Source organism: Eleginops maclovinus, chromosome 20 (assembly GCF_036324505.1).
Source record: "Eleginops maclovinus isolate JMC-PN-2008 ecotype Puerto Natales chromosome 20, JC_Emac_rtc_rv5, whole genome shotgun sequence".
NCBI classification, from domain to species: Eukaryota; Metazoa; Chordata; class Actinopteri; order Perciformes; family Eleginopidae; genus Eleginops; species Eleginops maclovinus.
The window spans coordinates 13,805,779-13,821,404 of NC_086368.1; the positions used below are offsets into that span (position 1 = coordinate 13,805,779).

Genomic DNA, 15,626 nt, shown 5'->3' on the forward strand with positions numbered 1-15,626 from the left:
GTGACATACTGTAAATTCAGTGCGCCAGAAGTGGAGCTGCACCTTTCATTTAAACCACAGTGAGGCGCTAATGAACTACTTTTTACATCTTCTGTAGGCTGCACCCTGTTTTCCATCCATGGGGTCTGCAGCAAAATGTGATTAATTGATTTACCCAACTTGTTACTAGTTAATTCCACTTTTAAAAAATGTAGGTATTTCATGCATGGAACATAGGGGTTATAGAACATTAGAAGGAGTATGAGCTCTGGAAAAAGACAGGAGGAAGCATTAAACAAGTTGAGCAAAAAGGAAAAAAAAACAACTAATGACATCAATGGCATGTCATGTAAATAATCAAGGTGTATTGGTATGACTTATTTATTGTGCCTAAACGTGATGCATAATTGAAAATATTTGTTGTTGAATTGTCAAGTTATATTTTGTAATAAAACTATGGCACTACTTGTTATTAAAAAAAAGAACTTGTGAAAAGACATAAAGAGTAACAATTTGAACCGTTTTCTGAATCGTGCAGAAGTTCATTATTGATGCTTTATCCCGTTGGATACAAAGACTTTCCCAAAGGAGCCTATTTTTGATGTATTCATGTTGAAGGTGGTCGAGTTGGAGCTTTTACCTACTTCAAATCACTGCTGGGTAGTTTTATCTCAATACAAAACACTTATAAACTGAGAATGTGTGTATTCACTAGTAAAGTACCTATAGGAGTTCAATACTGGGGAAACACATTGTCTAAAGTAGTGGATTGGAATGATACAATAGCAATAAATGGAAAGTAGAGTAGAAGTACCCCAGACAGTAACCGAGTAAATGTCCCCTCACTGCTATATAACTATACTTGAGCTCAGTGCTGACTAACACGTTCTTCATCTTAATCGTTCTTAATCTTCACAAGTTGCCGAACATGTTTAGGGATTTCGAGTAAAGTTTGGATGAAAATGTAAAAACACATTTCCAAGAAAATGATCTAATATTAGATTCCCGTAATTGAAACCCAGAGCTAGTAGCAGCTGACAGTGAAATCCGGAGCAGGTGCAGACTTAATGTCAAACACACTGTGACCCCATAGCCTAATTCCCTACAAACTGAAGGCTGCAGTGAGCAGATTCAGCTCACCTTTCAGGAATCATGTTGTGAATAAAACACATCCCAATTCAATACCACTGAGAGTGCGTGATCTAATGTTATTACCTGTGCACCTGCCGAGGACAGGCGCTCTTTTGAGAGCTCTTTTTGAGTATAGCAAAGTTTTTTGGTACATTTTGTCTATTCTACTACACTCATGATTGCACAAGAAGCTTCTGACCTACATCTACTCTGTCCCGGCCAATCTGCGGCGATAATTTAGCTTTGAGCTAACACAATCTGTGGAGAGAAAGGAAACGTGACGGGGGAGAGGAGGGGCGGTGGGAGTCACGGTGAGGACCGCCCTTGCCACACGTGCCAGCTTTTTCAGTCAAAGATCTTCTATATTGAGAGGAACCATCACTCGCGACGAAGAGCATGTGCCAGTTTTCGAGTTGTGAGCGTGGACGTTGGTCTTTGCGCATGAGCATAAGAAGGCACGTGGAGAGGAATTGACACAGTTGACCTCACATCGCAGAATAGGTTTTCAAGTTTCTGTCTCGTAATGTTTTAGTTGGAAGACTTTTTATTTGTTGTAACATGAGATTTTTCATGAAGTGTGGATTGTTCTGCTGAAATAAATACAAGCATTGTTCAGTGTTACATTAAATTAAATCTTACATTAAGAAATAACGTAGTCCAAAAAAATGATGAATAAATACTTGTAAAATGATTTGTTGTAATGTAAAAAATAAATGAGATATTTAGGCCATATTGATATTATATTAATTTGTTCACACTATAATTATATTATCACTATAATACATTTATTTACTAAAATGTAATTATTATATGTTTTTTTCTCTACTTACCAGTAGCTTCATGTTTCTTGTGCTAAAATGCCAAATCTATCTCCTGTGGAGAAACTGATACTTTCTTATATTTTCCTATTTCTATTATTAATCAATTATAAAATGTAATTATTATTATTTTGTTTTTTAAACGATACTTTATTATTCACATTACAAAAATAATTTCCTTAGTTTGACTAATAATTGTATATCTTATATTATCATTATTCATAGCCTGAATATTATTTTACACAAAATGTTTGTTAAGCGGGAAAACATCTGCTAAACGTTGTATATATAATATCTTAACACCTTACATTACATATGTCACTAAGTTCTGAAGTTGCTGCTCGTCATGTTTAGCCATGGATGTGTATTTACCTACTTATTTGTCTTCATTTGTTTTAATTAAACTAAGGTGTGCTTTCCTTCTCTATATTATATCTTATTCAGTGTTATTGCATGCCTTTTATTTTCTGCTATCCCAGTTCTGTTTCAATGCAGTGTTGCTGTAACAATGTAAATCTGACCGCTGTGGGACTAATAAAGGATTTCTGATTCTGATTATGTTATGATTATTTCCATTAACACCTCGAAAATAGAATTCTTTATCACCTTTGCAGTCGTTGCACAAGCACACTTAACACAAAGATGACTCATTGGTGTGTAATCGGGTCGGCATTATGAAAAACATTTTCTAGCGTCAAAGCCCGTTTGCGTCTGCTCTTACACGAACAACCGTGTCAGAAAACTCGGGAGACAGGGCAGGAGTGAGACCTCTCGCCTATTCCGCCTCTCTCTGCCTCGTTTCCTCGTTGTGTTATCGCAGAGCCCAGGCAGCCATTAGCATAAAATGTGTGTCAGTAGGGCAACGTAAGCTCACATGCCATGCGCACATGCTGTAGAGCTTTAACCAGCATTCCAATGTCGAACGAGCCCAATGTGCAGTGTCCACGCGGGGCTCTCGGCCAATGAAAAAGTGAGAAAGAGTAAAAAAGAGTGGGGGCGCGAGGAGAGGAAGGGCGGGGGTGAAATGTTTTTAGAGAGCGTGACACACAGAGGGAGAGGGAGGGGAGAGACATCCCTGATACACACCGATTTACAGGCGGTTAGCGGGACACACAAAAAGAGAACAGGGAAAAAAGCTGGTCACATTTCTCAGGCACCTGAAAACGTGCGGGTTATTTTAGGACTCGTGTTGCTTATTGATGAGTAGGGAGTGTTTAAACTACTTCCACTCTCCGTTCATGTTTTGGTGGTGACTGTACATGGCAAGCAGCTGAACGCGTTTGGATCTCATTTAGTGAATCACTTTACAGTAATATCTTAGCACATCCTGGCATCAAGGGGTGCAGACAGAAAGCCTATCAGTGTGCTCTCTTTTGACCTCGGAAATAATTTGTAGCTATTAGAGATTTGCTCTAATTTCTCTGAGCTTTTGGATACATTCTTTATGAATTTGCATGTTATTACTCTTTCGTCTTTATCAACAAAAACTCCTCGGAAGCAACTCAAGGCAGTCCAGCATTAGACGACCACCAATTAGCAGCACGGAACTGAACAACACCGACCTACGAAACATGGAACATAGTCCTGGTGGTAAGTAGCCTTAGCTCTTTTAAAAAAATAATGTATCGTGTCTATGTCCCCTGCATTAAAGGGAGAGATTATAGTATGTATGTATGTATGTATATTAGATTATAGACAAGCAGCCAATGGTGCATAATGTGCTCTTGTCTACATCAAATATTGGCTATACTCGCATATCACAAGTTTATTCTAAAGTTGGTTTATAAACATTTTCAATGTTATATAATTATAAGACTGCTTGGAATTTTATCCTGTTCCAGTGCAATTCCTTTTAAAATACTGTTTAATGAAGTTACTACAATACATTATTAAGCTCTATGATTTTTATTAAACAATTTATGTTTTGTGCACAGATGAAGCTGATGGGTTTTAAACATTCATATTGTGTACAGCTTCGGGAATCTTGTTACAGTTACTATTACAGTCACGCTCAGTAATTGTATATGATTTGGTGAATATGGCCGGGTTTAAACTGTGTAGCTTAACATAGGCTATGGCAGCTTGCCAAGTGCTCGTGGGCTGCAGACAGTTGAGGGTTTTTTGAGTGAATGAGCTGAGCTCGGAGAGGGAAGTCCTCTCTCATCAATCTCTGCGATGGACTTCCGATTCCTTACATGTAAACACACTCGCGTGAAGCGCGACCTAAAACGCCCTCTGACCGAGAACATGTTCTTCTCAGTCCCTCTTATATGAACACGTTTATTTTCACGTTTTTGGTTACCAAACGTAATGGATGACATACTCATTTGGGGCTCTGCGATTTAATGTAGATTTGAAAGTATAGCATTTATGGGAAGTGTTTGAGTGAATTGGTACTTTGTAGCAGTGTGTGAGTCATTTCACTTGGCTGTTTATAATGTGTTTGGCTGAACTTCGACTTCTTCCATAACACATGAGTGGACTATGTCAAGGAGCAGTAACGCCCACTGAGTCAAACACTCGGTGCCAAATGTTTCACCCATGTACTGGCCCCTACTCGAAAACAGTTCCCAGTCAACATCAAGTCCTGCCAGGAACTGAATCATGATCTAAATGTAGCGCATGATGAAAACCAGCCAACCGGATTTTAATAGTTTAAAATACTTTTGTTGTAGGGACACACATCTTCAAATACCCTATTGTGGCCTATGTATAGGACATACAAATGGGAGATTAACGTATATGTTAAGCCCTACAGCACTCCTGTTACACAACAGATCAGGACTGAACTAGAAATGAAATGTAAATTAAAATAACCTTTTAACGTTTTTTGGGTCGACAACGTTTGTAAATTGTTATAGTAAGCTATCAAGTGTCATAGACTGCGAAACACAATTTAAAAAAAGAATATTTAAATTATATAATAAGGTATTTATCTATGGTAAACAAAATAATAGACATTATAACGTCCTTGAACAGAGGATTAAGATTGGCTTGTCTTCACATCCCCTTCTTCGCCCAGTGCATGCTGGGTAGAAACAGTCGTGACAATGATGGGAATCATGCGCATGATTTTTTTTAATACGCAGTTACCCCGCCTAGAGCTGAGAGCACGTGCACACAGCCTCAGAATCCACGTGCTGAGCTCGGTTCCCAAGCACCCCCTCTCTTCTCCTCCGCGCGCACTGTGCTCGCGCTCAGCCTTCACGGGGATTCCTCTTCATTCGCTGATAGCTTGGTCAGTGGGTCAGAGAAGTCTAGCAACCTTTTATCTCGTCCTGGAGACTGTAACTGGTTTACAATGTTAACTAGTAATTATAGTGGTCTATATTTAACGTGAAGATGCTGTTTGGTATCCGAAAGGGCATAGTCATCTAGTTTTTGTTGTGTTGTAACAACTGGTTACTGTTCTTACAGTCTACACACACAACCTTCGATTTGAGTGATGTACATTTGCAACAATAACACGTTTAATGCCAAAAAAAGATCTATTATTATGCAAGCATTAAGCAAAAGGTCATCAGTACATACTGGTTCATCGCAGTGTTACTCATTATGACCCCACTTTATTGTATTACATGACATTCTGAAAGAAGTTATCAACCATAGTCTTTCTATTTAACCTTACAGGTTGAAATTTAAAATGCATTTTTGGCTATATCTGTAGCTGTATTTTGTTTTAGCTTTACTGCATGATATGACCGCGCCACTCCTAATGTAACATCCAGTGTTCAGAGAGCTGACCTTAGCATATAAGCGGACCAATACAGTCTTTAATAATCAAACACAATATTTAGAAGCATATGAATGGCTTACTGGTGTCATTTATGCCAACGGGCACAATAAGCTTAATGTTGAGCACTGATACCAGCCCTGAAATCAGACTCCTTCGGGTTGTCAGCCTGACAGACGATCACGCAGCTCACTAATTCACATTAAAAGTCAAGCTTGATACAGGTGACGTCCTTGGATAGTATTTCTATCCAAGGATTGAATTAAACCCACTTCTTCTGGTCTATTATATATTTATGGGTGAATCCACAATATCGTGAAACTTTTGACTCCCAGAACTCCTTAAAATTGAAACTGGAACACCATACGATGGAGGCATGACTGTTTCTTTGTATAGCAATTAAAGATCATTTGAGTTTCATGTGATAAAAGGAAATGTTGCCCTCTGTTCCAGAGAACCATCCTTCTTGAAAGTGCTTCATAAATAGCCACATGACATGAGGCCAGCTGTTTCACGTGGAGAGGGGCTTACTGCCCATGTACAGTTTCAAATATTCTCGTGAAAGAGGACAGACTAGTTGGAAGTTAAGAGGGGACATATCCCCTCTAAACATGATGTGTGCATGCTGCCATTACATTTAACATGCCATGGAGCATGCCTAGGGGGGTGGGAACACATGTGAAGGGGAAGGTGGGCAAAAGGGAGGGGCGGTTTGTTTATTCTGTACTTCTCATGGCTCTGTGTATCCACAGGTCACATGTTGTAGCTTGTGCCTGACTACAGCAGGGACGATATGCCCAGAGGGACTCAACACAATTCTAAGAAAATTGAGACAAATAACTGGACCCTGTCCTCTGCAGGTGATCCAGACATCCATAAAGCTTTATCTTACTTTCACAAACACACAGGAAAATGCATGTTACAGTCAGTCTAGTACTGGAGCTACCACCACCCCACAGGAAGTGAGGCTTGCAGTACCTTTCAGTCCGGGTTGACATGTGTGAGCATGCAGTGTAATTAAGGAAGGTAGACAGAAATGCAACACGTTTTTCTAAAGAAGAGAAAACACAAGAGACGAGGGAGGCTTTTTTTTTTCCTATATGGGTCAGTGTCCTCGAGACGACGAAATGTTCACTGAAGACAACCTAAGGACATTCTTGTTAGTTGACCTGACACTGCCTCTACAGTTAGACCAGAACTATCTTACATGACAGCAGTAACCCGGGCAGAAGCATTGACGAAAGCTGTTACAAGCTGTGGTGTCTAGTGGCATAGTCCTTGACATTGTCTACTCGTGTGATTGGGAAGTGCAATCATGACACCAATGTGGGGCATGCCATTTCATCACCTTGAAAACCATTATGTTAGCAGACTTTTATGCTAAGTTGTTTAGATAACTGATATAGTGATCTAATTGTGAATCAAAAGGCTAAACTCTGAAATAAACTCAAAGGTCATCAAAAGGAGGCCAACCAACTAGAAGTATATTACTTCTTTAAATCATGATTTATTTGTGCCATAAAACTGATTCTTTCCTTTTAGATTTATTACCATACTTAACATTGAAATACTTATGTAAGATTTTCAGTCGGTAAATCTGTGTCAGTGGGTTTGCACTTTACCCCTCCTTCAGCACCTTGGATATAAGTGGATAATAAAGATCCACATCATAAATGAGTAAAGCCCTCAAGCAAATCATTTAATGGGTTAAAAGTAATGGCAAGTAAAAACGTGACAGCACGTTCCTGGTGACTCTGTGGAATGCAGGGACTTAAGGTACTCCAGCCACAGCATTGAAGTCCTTTCTCTTCAAACGTGATCTGCCCCCGCGCTTGTTATTGTACTGCTGCTGCTGTTGTCTACACGGGACTGCGCAAAGAGCCTTGTGAGCCAGGCGGGAACTGTGTCAAGAGTCCATGTGAGCTCCCGGTCAGGTGGCTGGCGGATAGATGTGTCTGCATGCCCACAGCCAGAGCGGAGGGGGAGGGAGGGAGGAGGAGGCAGAAGGGGAGGAGGCTTGAAAATAAGGGAGGGATTGGAGGAGAGACTCGATGCTGTAAGCAAGCAGGCAGGGAGCTGGCTGGCTCGGGCTGCACGTGAGGGGCAGGCTCTGATCTTGCGGGAAGAACATTCTGCAAAACATGAGGGGGTGGGGAGGCTGTTGAGGGGAATAGGGCATTTCTGACTCAATGTGACATCCCTACACAAAGGCCTGTTGATGGCCTGTCTATGGCTCTCATTGTTAATTAATAGTGATTCGCTATCATATATAATAATGTGTATTTATGGTGTTTTCTTTTCCAGATAGATTGATTACGTTTGGTATCCTAAAATATGTTTTGCTAGGAAAGGATACGTATATGATAAAGGGTATTTAATAGCAAAAACCTAACATGTGTAGGAAATCAGACCATTACACTTAGCCATTGTGTTATCTATGGCTGAATAATCCATGTGTGGATAAATGTATTTATCTTGCTACTAATTATTTTACATCCTCCAGTGGGCTTCCTATTTGTCATAGTGTCATTGAATACTGGATTACAGTTACACAGGATCAAAGTATAGCCTTGCTCTTCTCCCCGGCAATCCCTCTCCATTGTACATGTGAGCCAGATAAAGATCAGAGAACTGAGTGTCTGCCCCTCTCTGCTCCTCCAGGTGGTGTTATCTTGTACGCTGGCTCCTCCGGCAGTGCCAGCCCGAGTCCTGGCAGCCCCTCAAGTGGATACCAGACCCAGTCGCCTTCATCCCACTCGCAGCCTTCCTCCCCAGAGGCAGTCTCTTTCCAGGAGATTGGGCCCCTTAAGCAGCGAGGGGAACGAAGGGGAGGGACCCCTTCCCCGAAATTGGTCTTCCAGTTTCCAGAAGTAAACAACGCTCCAGTGGCCCAAGTATCAACAGTATCGTCGGCAACCTTCAGCCATCCCACAGTGGCCAAAAGACCTTGTGGTTTCACTGGCACATTCACCAGTAAGTACCCACTCACACCTTCCTCTTCTTGTTATGTCTACCTGCCAGTTCTGTTTTTTAATTGTATTTCTCTCTCTGATGCTACATGTTTGCTTCTTTCAGAGACTGGAGGTATGGTGCTTTTGTGTAAGGTGTGTGGGGACATCGCATCCGGGTTCCATTATGGTGTGCACGCCTGTGAAGGCTGCAAGGTGAGACCAAAAAACTATGCTATTATGTCATGTCTTTTCATTCATTAGGTGGGACATGTTGCCACAAAATACTCTCTTCTAAAGCTTTTATTCTTTTTGTGCCTTTCCCAGGGTTTCTTCAGACGCAGCATTCAGCAGAATATCCACTACAAGATGTGTGTGAAAAATGAAAACTGTCTCATCATGCGCATGAACAGAAACCGGTGCCAGCACTGCCGCTTTAAGAAGTGTCTCTCCGTCGGCATGTCCAGAGATGGTGAGAGACACTGTTATTGACCCTTTTTAAAGATTATAGGAAGACATATGGCAACTGACAATTAAATTGTATTTACAGTGCAAAGGGTTGCATTTATCTATGTTTGCAGTGAGACATGGAAAATCAGATGTAGATGATTAGACTGTTAGAAAAGTTGGGAAGGAAGTCTCACTCCCCATCATAGAATTTCCTTTTTCATTTCATTGTTCTCTTTATTTCTCTCCTTTTGTCTTTTGTTCCCTCTGCCATCCTCTCTCCTTGCCCTGCTGTCTGATTTATGGCAGGAGGAGCGCTAGAGTCCCAGCAGTCATCTGTCATGTGGAATCTGTGACAAATATAGTTTATTTTTGGAAATGGGGACACAAAGTTAGTGATTACTTCCTGAGTCCACCAAAATGTACCAACTCGCCTATTTCTTTTTCTGTCAACACTGACGTTAATAAACAATCTGGGACATAATGTTATTCTGTCCTGTTAATCATGAAAACCTGCAGCGCTTGACTTACAATGAAAATAATATGACTTCAGTTAATCTGCTCTACTGCATCATTTCACCGCAGGACTCTGGTCTCAGGGGAAATGGCTCAACTAGGAGATAATAAATCATCTTCTTTCTGGAGCAAACATTTTTAGCTGACCTAAAAAAGCCAATATAAGTGAGTTGAAAATCACCTGTATTATCACTGCAGGCAAACTTGATTATTAATTTGCTCTACCCAAAATGAGAATGTTATAAACCTTCAAAGAAATCTTTATGGGATGCCTTTGACTTGACATGTCAAATACAATTTTTAATCATCCAATTATTTCCACCTCCAACCATTCGTCTCTTCACCTCTCCTACCTGCAGCACTTGTCTCTCTGACCTTTCTACTGTCATTTTACTAATGACCCAATGACCTACTTTTACAGAAAAGAGAGAAGAAATGCACAACTGGAAGACATAAACAGAGAAAGAGAGGGAGAGATGCTGGGGGAGGTGGTGCCGCATGCAGTGCACTATAAATAGGGGTGATAGTGGAGGTGCAGAATTGAAAAAGGGGGGAAGGGAGGAAAGGGCTGGAGAGGAGGATGAGGCGGTCGGATAAGAGGAAGGCTTAAGTATTCGTATTGTGGTGAAACTGCTGTGACGGATTCAGAATAATCTGAGACAGTAGAGAGGTTTTGGAATTAGTAATCCACACAGAGATGGTCGCTTGAGGGTCATAAATAGAATCCATATTAGAATTATGAGTGCTTTCTCTTGGTTAATTTTAATTGCCTGAGTATTAATGTATGCTTTTCTTCTGTTCTCCTCAGCTGTGCGTTTTGGCCGTATTCCCAAACGGGAGAAGCAGAGACTTTTGGACGAGATGCAGAGCTACATGAACAGCCTCAACGAATCCGCTTCCATGGAGATGGAGGTATCGCCGCCAACAGATGCCCCCTGCAGTCCCCAGAACCAGACGAACGAAGAAGCGGGCTCCATATCGCAGTCTTACCTAAGAGACGAGAAACCAATCAAGATGGCTGCCGGCAACAGCAACATTGGCACTTCCTCATTCCGAAACAATTCAGTGCAGAAGCCTTCCCTGTCGAACTCGGGAACTCAGACCCATCACACGGTCCACGGGGAGCAGGCGAGCTACCTCGTCCCAACTAGCTGCCCTGTCTCCTCCACCAACAATGAAAACTCCACTATGGTCGACAACGCCAAGTACAACTTCTCTTCCAATCAGAATCAGTGCCCCGTCAGTGGTCGCCTATCATCTCAATCCTACTCAGCCAATCAGAACAGTTACTCAGCCGCTGATTTCCAGAAGCAAAGTGCCTGCCCTTGGAAACTAAACGGAGGAGCCAAAGTCCTGGTGAGACTATATTTCATCCATTTATTGAGTATGTGAATATCATATGTCATCTGTCAATAGAAAGTCCATGTTACTTATTTTCTTCTCTTCTCTCTCCTGAAGGCATGTCCACTTAATTCATGTCCCGTGGCTCCGGCCAGTCGCTCCAGTCAGGAGGTGTGGGAGTCTTTCTCCCAGTGCTTCACTCCTGCTGTTAAAGAAGTAGTGGAGTTTGCAAAGAGCATTCCAGGCTTCCAGTCCCTCAGCCAGCATGATCAGGTCATGCTGCTCAAATCCGGCACTTTCCAGGTACATCCAACTAAATGTCATATTGTGTTTGGAGATGTTCGTTATTGTCTTTTTCTATCCTTTGGAGTCTCTTTTATACTGACATTGTCTTGTTCTTTTCACAGGTTCTGATGGTGAGATTCAGTTCACTGTTTGACCCCAAGCAGAGGACAGTGACCTTCCTCAACGGGCAGACATACTCCCTGGCTTCACTGAGGGCTCTAGGCATGGGCCCATTACTGGATGCCATGTTTGATTTCAGCGAGAAGCTTGCCTCTTTAGGTCTGGAGCCAGACGAGATGGCTCTTTTCATGGCCGTTGTGCTGGTTTCTGCTGGTAAGCTACAAACTAATACTTGTAAACAAAGCACATACTGTACGCACCAATTTCCTCATTTATAACCCCAATTCCCTCCCTCTCTTTCTGCAGATCGATCCGGTATAGTGGAGGTGGGAGCTTTGGAGCAGTTGCAGGAGAATCTAATAAAAGCTCTGCGCTCTCTCATCACCAGTCGCCGTCCAGAGGACAGCACCCTCTTCCCAAAGTTGCTGCTGCGTCTGCCAGACCTGCGCACCCTGAACAACCACCACTCCGACAAGCTTTTAGCTTTCCGCATAGATCCTTGAACTACAAAAAGCTCAAACTTCCTGAGGTATCAGCTTTGGGGAGCATCCCTGCTCCCCATGCAAGCCTGGCCTGCCACATACAGTACACTGGACTCTGCATGATGGGCAGTTGCTGTGCCAAGTCTGACACTATAGAAACGTGAAAATATCAGTGATGGATGAAGGCACGGCAGGACGGGAAGGCTCCTGAACTCTAACTGATTCTTCCTCCTACCCAGGATTGCTAAAAAACATTAAAACATGGCTTTGTTCTTCCTTGGGTTCAACATCCAACCATAAAGTCATCATCTCTCCCTCGGGGAGTTTGTGCTGTAGACCAAAAAGAAGAGAGCGCTTGGTGTTCCCCACTAAACTTTGTCCTCCTATTCCAGCTTACAAAACTACACGAGGGAAGCACAAACTCTTGCAAGAGAAACACTAACATTTACATTCACTAACAATGATTTATTTCTGTACATTCATGCTAAAATGTGTAAAAGGCACTTTACATACAGACCTCGTAGATCAATATATAACAATATATAGCAATAGAAATGTTTAATACACAGTTGGGAGGAAGATTTGCGTGTGCCCTGTTGAAATGATATAAGCTATTTTCACAACATTTCACCATGTAAGGAATCTTTATAAAATCACCCATTTGTGATTGAGAATTGTATAACATTTTTAAGAAATGAGAATAAATTGCATTGTATTTGTATGCATTAATCATGGCGAGATTATAGGTCATTTTATAGACCATGTCTGGTGGTATGTTTGATTTCTTGTACATTTTGTATATAACCTTTATTCCTGTTCTATGTTAGTTTGCAAATATGTAAATTAAGTTAGTATTGAATTATTGTATGTATATCACACATAATAGATTGGAGTATAAACTTTTTATTTGAAGATATATCATTGAAATAAATGTATTATCAAGTGACTGCATCTCCTTGTGAATGTTCTATGGGTACACCATACAGCAGAGTACCATTATTAAATAATATGATTAGCATTTTTTCTCGTAGATCATCTTTTTTCACTAACCTCTTTAATGTGAAGCTAACATCAGTATTACCAACGCGTACCTTAGAGCTGTAGCCTAGCAACAGAGGCAATCAGCCAATCACGTTCAAGGTCTGAAAGCCATTAGGGTTTTTTTTACAAACAAGAAACACCGCTTGAGTTTTGATAAGAGGTAATTGTAAGAGTTGCACTTCAACAAATACAAGGTGATGTCCTTTGCACTGAACACACTGTGACTTTTTTAGGAGTACACGCAAGGCACCTTCATTTTTTTAGAACATTTCATACTTAGGGGGAACCCAATGTGCTGCAAAGTAATGGAAATACAGCAATGGTAAAAGATTAAACTTTTAAAAAGTGTTCTAGTACAGGCAAGTCATACAATAGATAATACAAGTAGCCATTAGTATACTGAAACAAATGGATTCTGTCCAGTAATAAATGCAATGCAAATGATTTCCTGAGGGTGATACGAGATGTCGGTATGCAAATGCTCACGGTGTCAGACAGCTAATGGAGACGTCACCACTTATATCACTACAGTCCACTTCAAGGCCTGGGATAGACATGCACTGACGTAGACAGAGACAGCATGTTCATTTTTGTGATTTATATAACCTTAAATCACTGATATTATAAAACAAATAGGCTACATGTATATTTTGGATAAAGGTAATAGAGCTAAGATTAGTATTCCCTTTGACTATCATTTAGGAGAACATGTGACTCCTCATGAGACACATATCCACCAGTACATTTATTTTAATCTAGCATCAGGATCAAAACATTAAATCTCCTCAGCATCAGGTGATTCTCTGCCAGTAAAATTGTCTCTAAGCAATAGCATCCCTGGGAGCCAAGAAATGAAAAATGAGCTTCAGTCAGAAGCTGCCCTCGGCCATCTGCCCTCCATTTATCTAAACACAGCCAAACTTTTATTCTCAGTGCTGCATCAGAGGAAGAAAAAAGCCCACAGTTACAGTCACTGCTGGAGCTGTGACTCAACCAGTGGTCTTGTCATTTCTAAGAATCATGTTTCCAGGACTCAAAAGTGAATTCTGTCAAAATCAATTTAAACGTATAGCATCACACAACAACAGTAATCTCTGTTATGTATTATTAAAGTGAAACTCTAAAGATTCAAGATATCAAAGTTCATTCTCTGCTTTGGAAAAATCTCACATGATCCATTTGGTGTCTGATCTGGAGATGTTGATCATATCACATGAGCAGATATAGTTTATAGGAAATAATTGAATTGTAGATCTTTAAATTTCCATTTTTTACAGGAGCTCCATTGTGAGATAGCATAAACCAATATCATTGGAAGGAATTAGTGAGGCTTCTGCGTTGTCACCAATCATCCTCTTTCTCTACTACCAGCTTAACAAGAGACAGACAGCATTTTGTATAGGGGTCTTATCCCAAAGAAGAAGTTTTTCACTGATTATCCGGCCTAGCCGACTATACTGTGTATTTGATTCTGGTCCCTTGTGCAGCATACATTTGATTCTTGTCTGCTGGTGCCATCAAGTGGCTGAAAGAAAGAAGTGCATACAGAGGAACTTTATTTAACATACTGATTGGAACTGAATCTGCACATTATATATATCATATATACTACCTATGCAATATAATTCATGTCATTCCAATTTTAAGTTTAAAATTGCTGTCTTATTTTTAAGCGACAGCTTCAGATTATTTTCTTTTCCGCTTTGTTTTCTTATGCTTCTTAAATTGTCTGCCTAAATAAATGGTGAAATGGATGGAAACAGTGGCTTTAGTGTTTTGAAGAATATTTAGCTAGAATAAAGATAATATATCTTGCTAAATATGATATAAAATTATTACATTTGATCTGTGATTTTTCAACATTCATTTTGAAATATAACCTTTCTTCAGAACCATGTATCACGCTGGTGTTGTTTCTAATTTTCTTGACAAGATGAGTGCCTTTTGAGGTTATGTGTTTGCTCCATAATGTTCTTAACTCCAATCTCATTAGTCTGAGGCTGCTGTTACAAAACCAGTCTCTTACACAAAGACATTATGTCATGCAGTCATTTAACAAGACCACTGTTGCTAAAAAATGAATTAGATACTAAAGTCATTAAAAAAAAAAGACATCAGAACTCGGTTTATGCAAGATATTGCTAATGTTAAATATAGCTGGAGGATCTTGTACTGCACTACCCTGGAGGTGGAGAGGATTACATATATTGGAAGTGATCAGGTGAACAAAGGTGAAGCCATCTAGTGATCTTTTATTCATTGGATCAAATACCAAACTGAATCTGATACTATTTAAAGTTTTTATTAAGACAACACAAGACAATTGTGTCCTTATTAGCTTGGTATATTCAGTAATTATCTTTAAATTTCAATTTATATATTCACCAACAATTCTCATTTTTGAATGTTCAATTATTTATTGAGCTCTTCAAAAAAAATCCATGATATATGATATATTCTCAGAGAGTATGATGAATTATCAAATACCCTATGTCTGTGGTCCTCCTTTTTCCCCTCTCCAGATGAGGAACAGGTTGTGTAATGCAGGTTGTCCTCTGGGTCAGTCTGGCATGCACTAGTGTGATAAACTGTTCAGAAACACTGTTGACAAGGTTTATGACAGCACTGAGAAACTTAAACAACACCCCTGTTTGGCAACAGCATTGTTATGTTCTGGTTTACTCTCACTGTTTTGGGACTACCTGGACTTTTCTAGAGCGACGTCATTAGGCCGAAGATATGGGTGGGGTGGGATCAGGGTTAGAGAGAGATTAACCACATGCAG

The 15,626-nt window shown here is 40.4% G+C and overlaps 1 protein-coding gene across 1 annotated transcript; it reads left to right on the top strand.

Annotated features, from left to right (window-relative positions):
• The first annotated feature begins 2,981 nt into the window (after positions 1-2,981).
• Positions 2,982-12,746, top strand: nr1d4b (nuclear receptor subfamily 1, group D, member 4b). Its single transcript, XM_063911205.1, has 8 exons — positions 2,982-3,518; positions 8,323-8,634; positions 8,737-8,825; positions 8,937-9,081; positions 10,381-10,928; positions 11,031-11,216; positions 11,321-11,531; positions 11,625-12,746. The coding sequence occupies exons 1-8, from the start codon at positions 3,383-3,385 to the stop codon at positions 11,819-11,821; spliced, it is 1,824 nt and encodes a 607-aa protein (XP_063767275.1). The 5' UTR covers positions 2,982-3,382; the 3' UTR covers positions 11,822-12,746.
• The last annotated feature ends 2,880 nt before the right edge of the window (positions 12,747-15,626 follow it).

Bases quoted from the DNA above. Each gene is read 5' to 3' on its own strand.
- nr1d4b (XM_063911205.1), top strand. From the start codon at position 3,383: ATGTTATTACTCTTTCGTCTTTATCAACAAAAACTCCTCGGAAGCAAC. The intron at 8,635-8,736 runs GTAAGTACCCAC...TGCTTCTTTCAG, and splicing joins TTTCACTGGCACATTCACCA to AGACTGGAGGTATGGTGCTT. The intron at 10,929-11,030 runs GTGAGACTATAT...TCTCTCCTGAAG, and splicing joins ACGGAGGAGCCAAAGTCCTG to GCATGTCCACTTAATTCATG.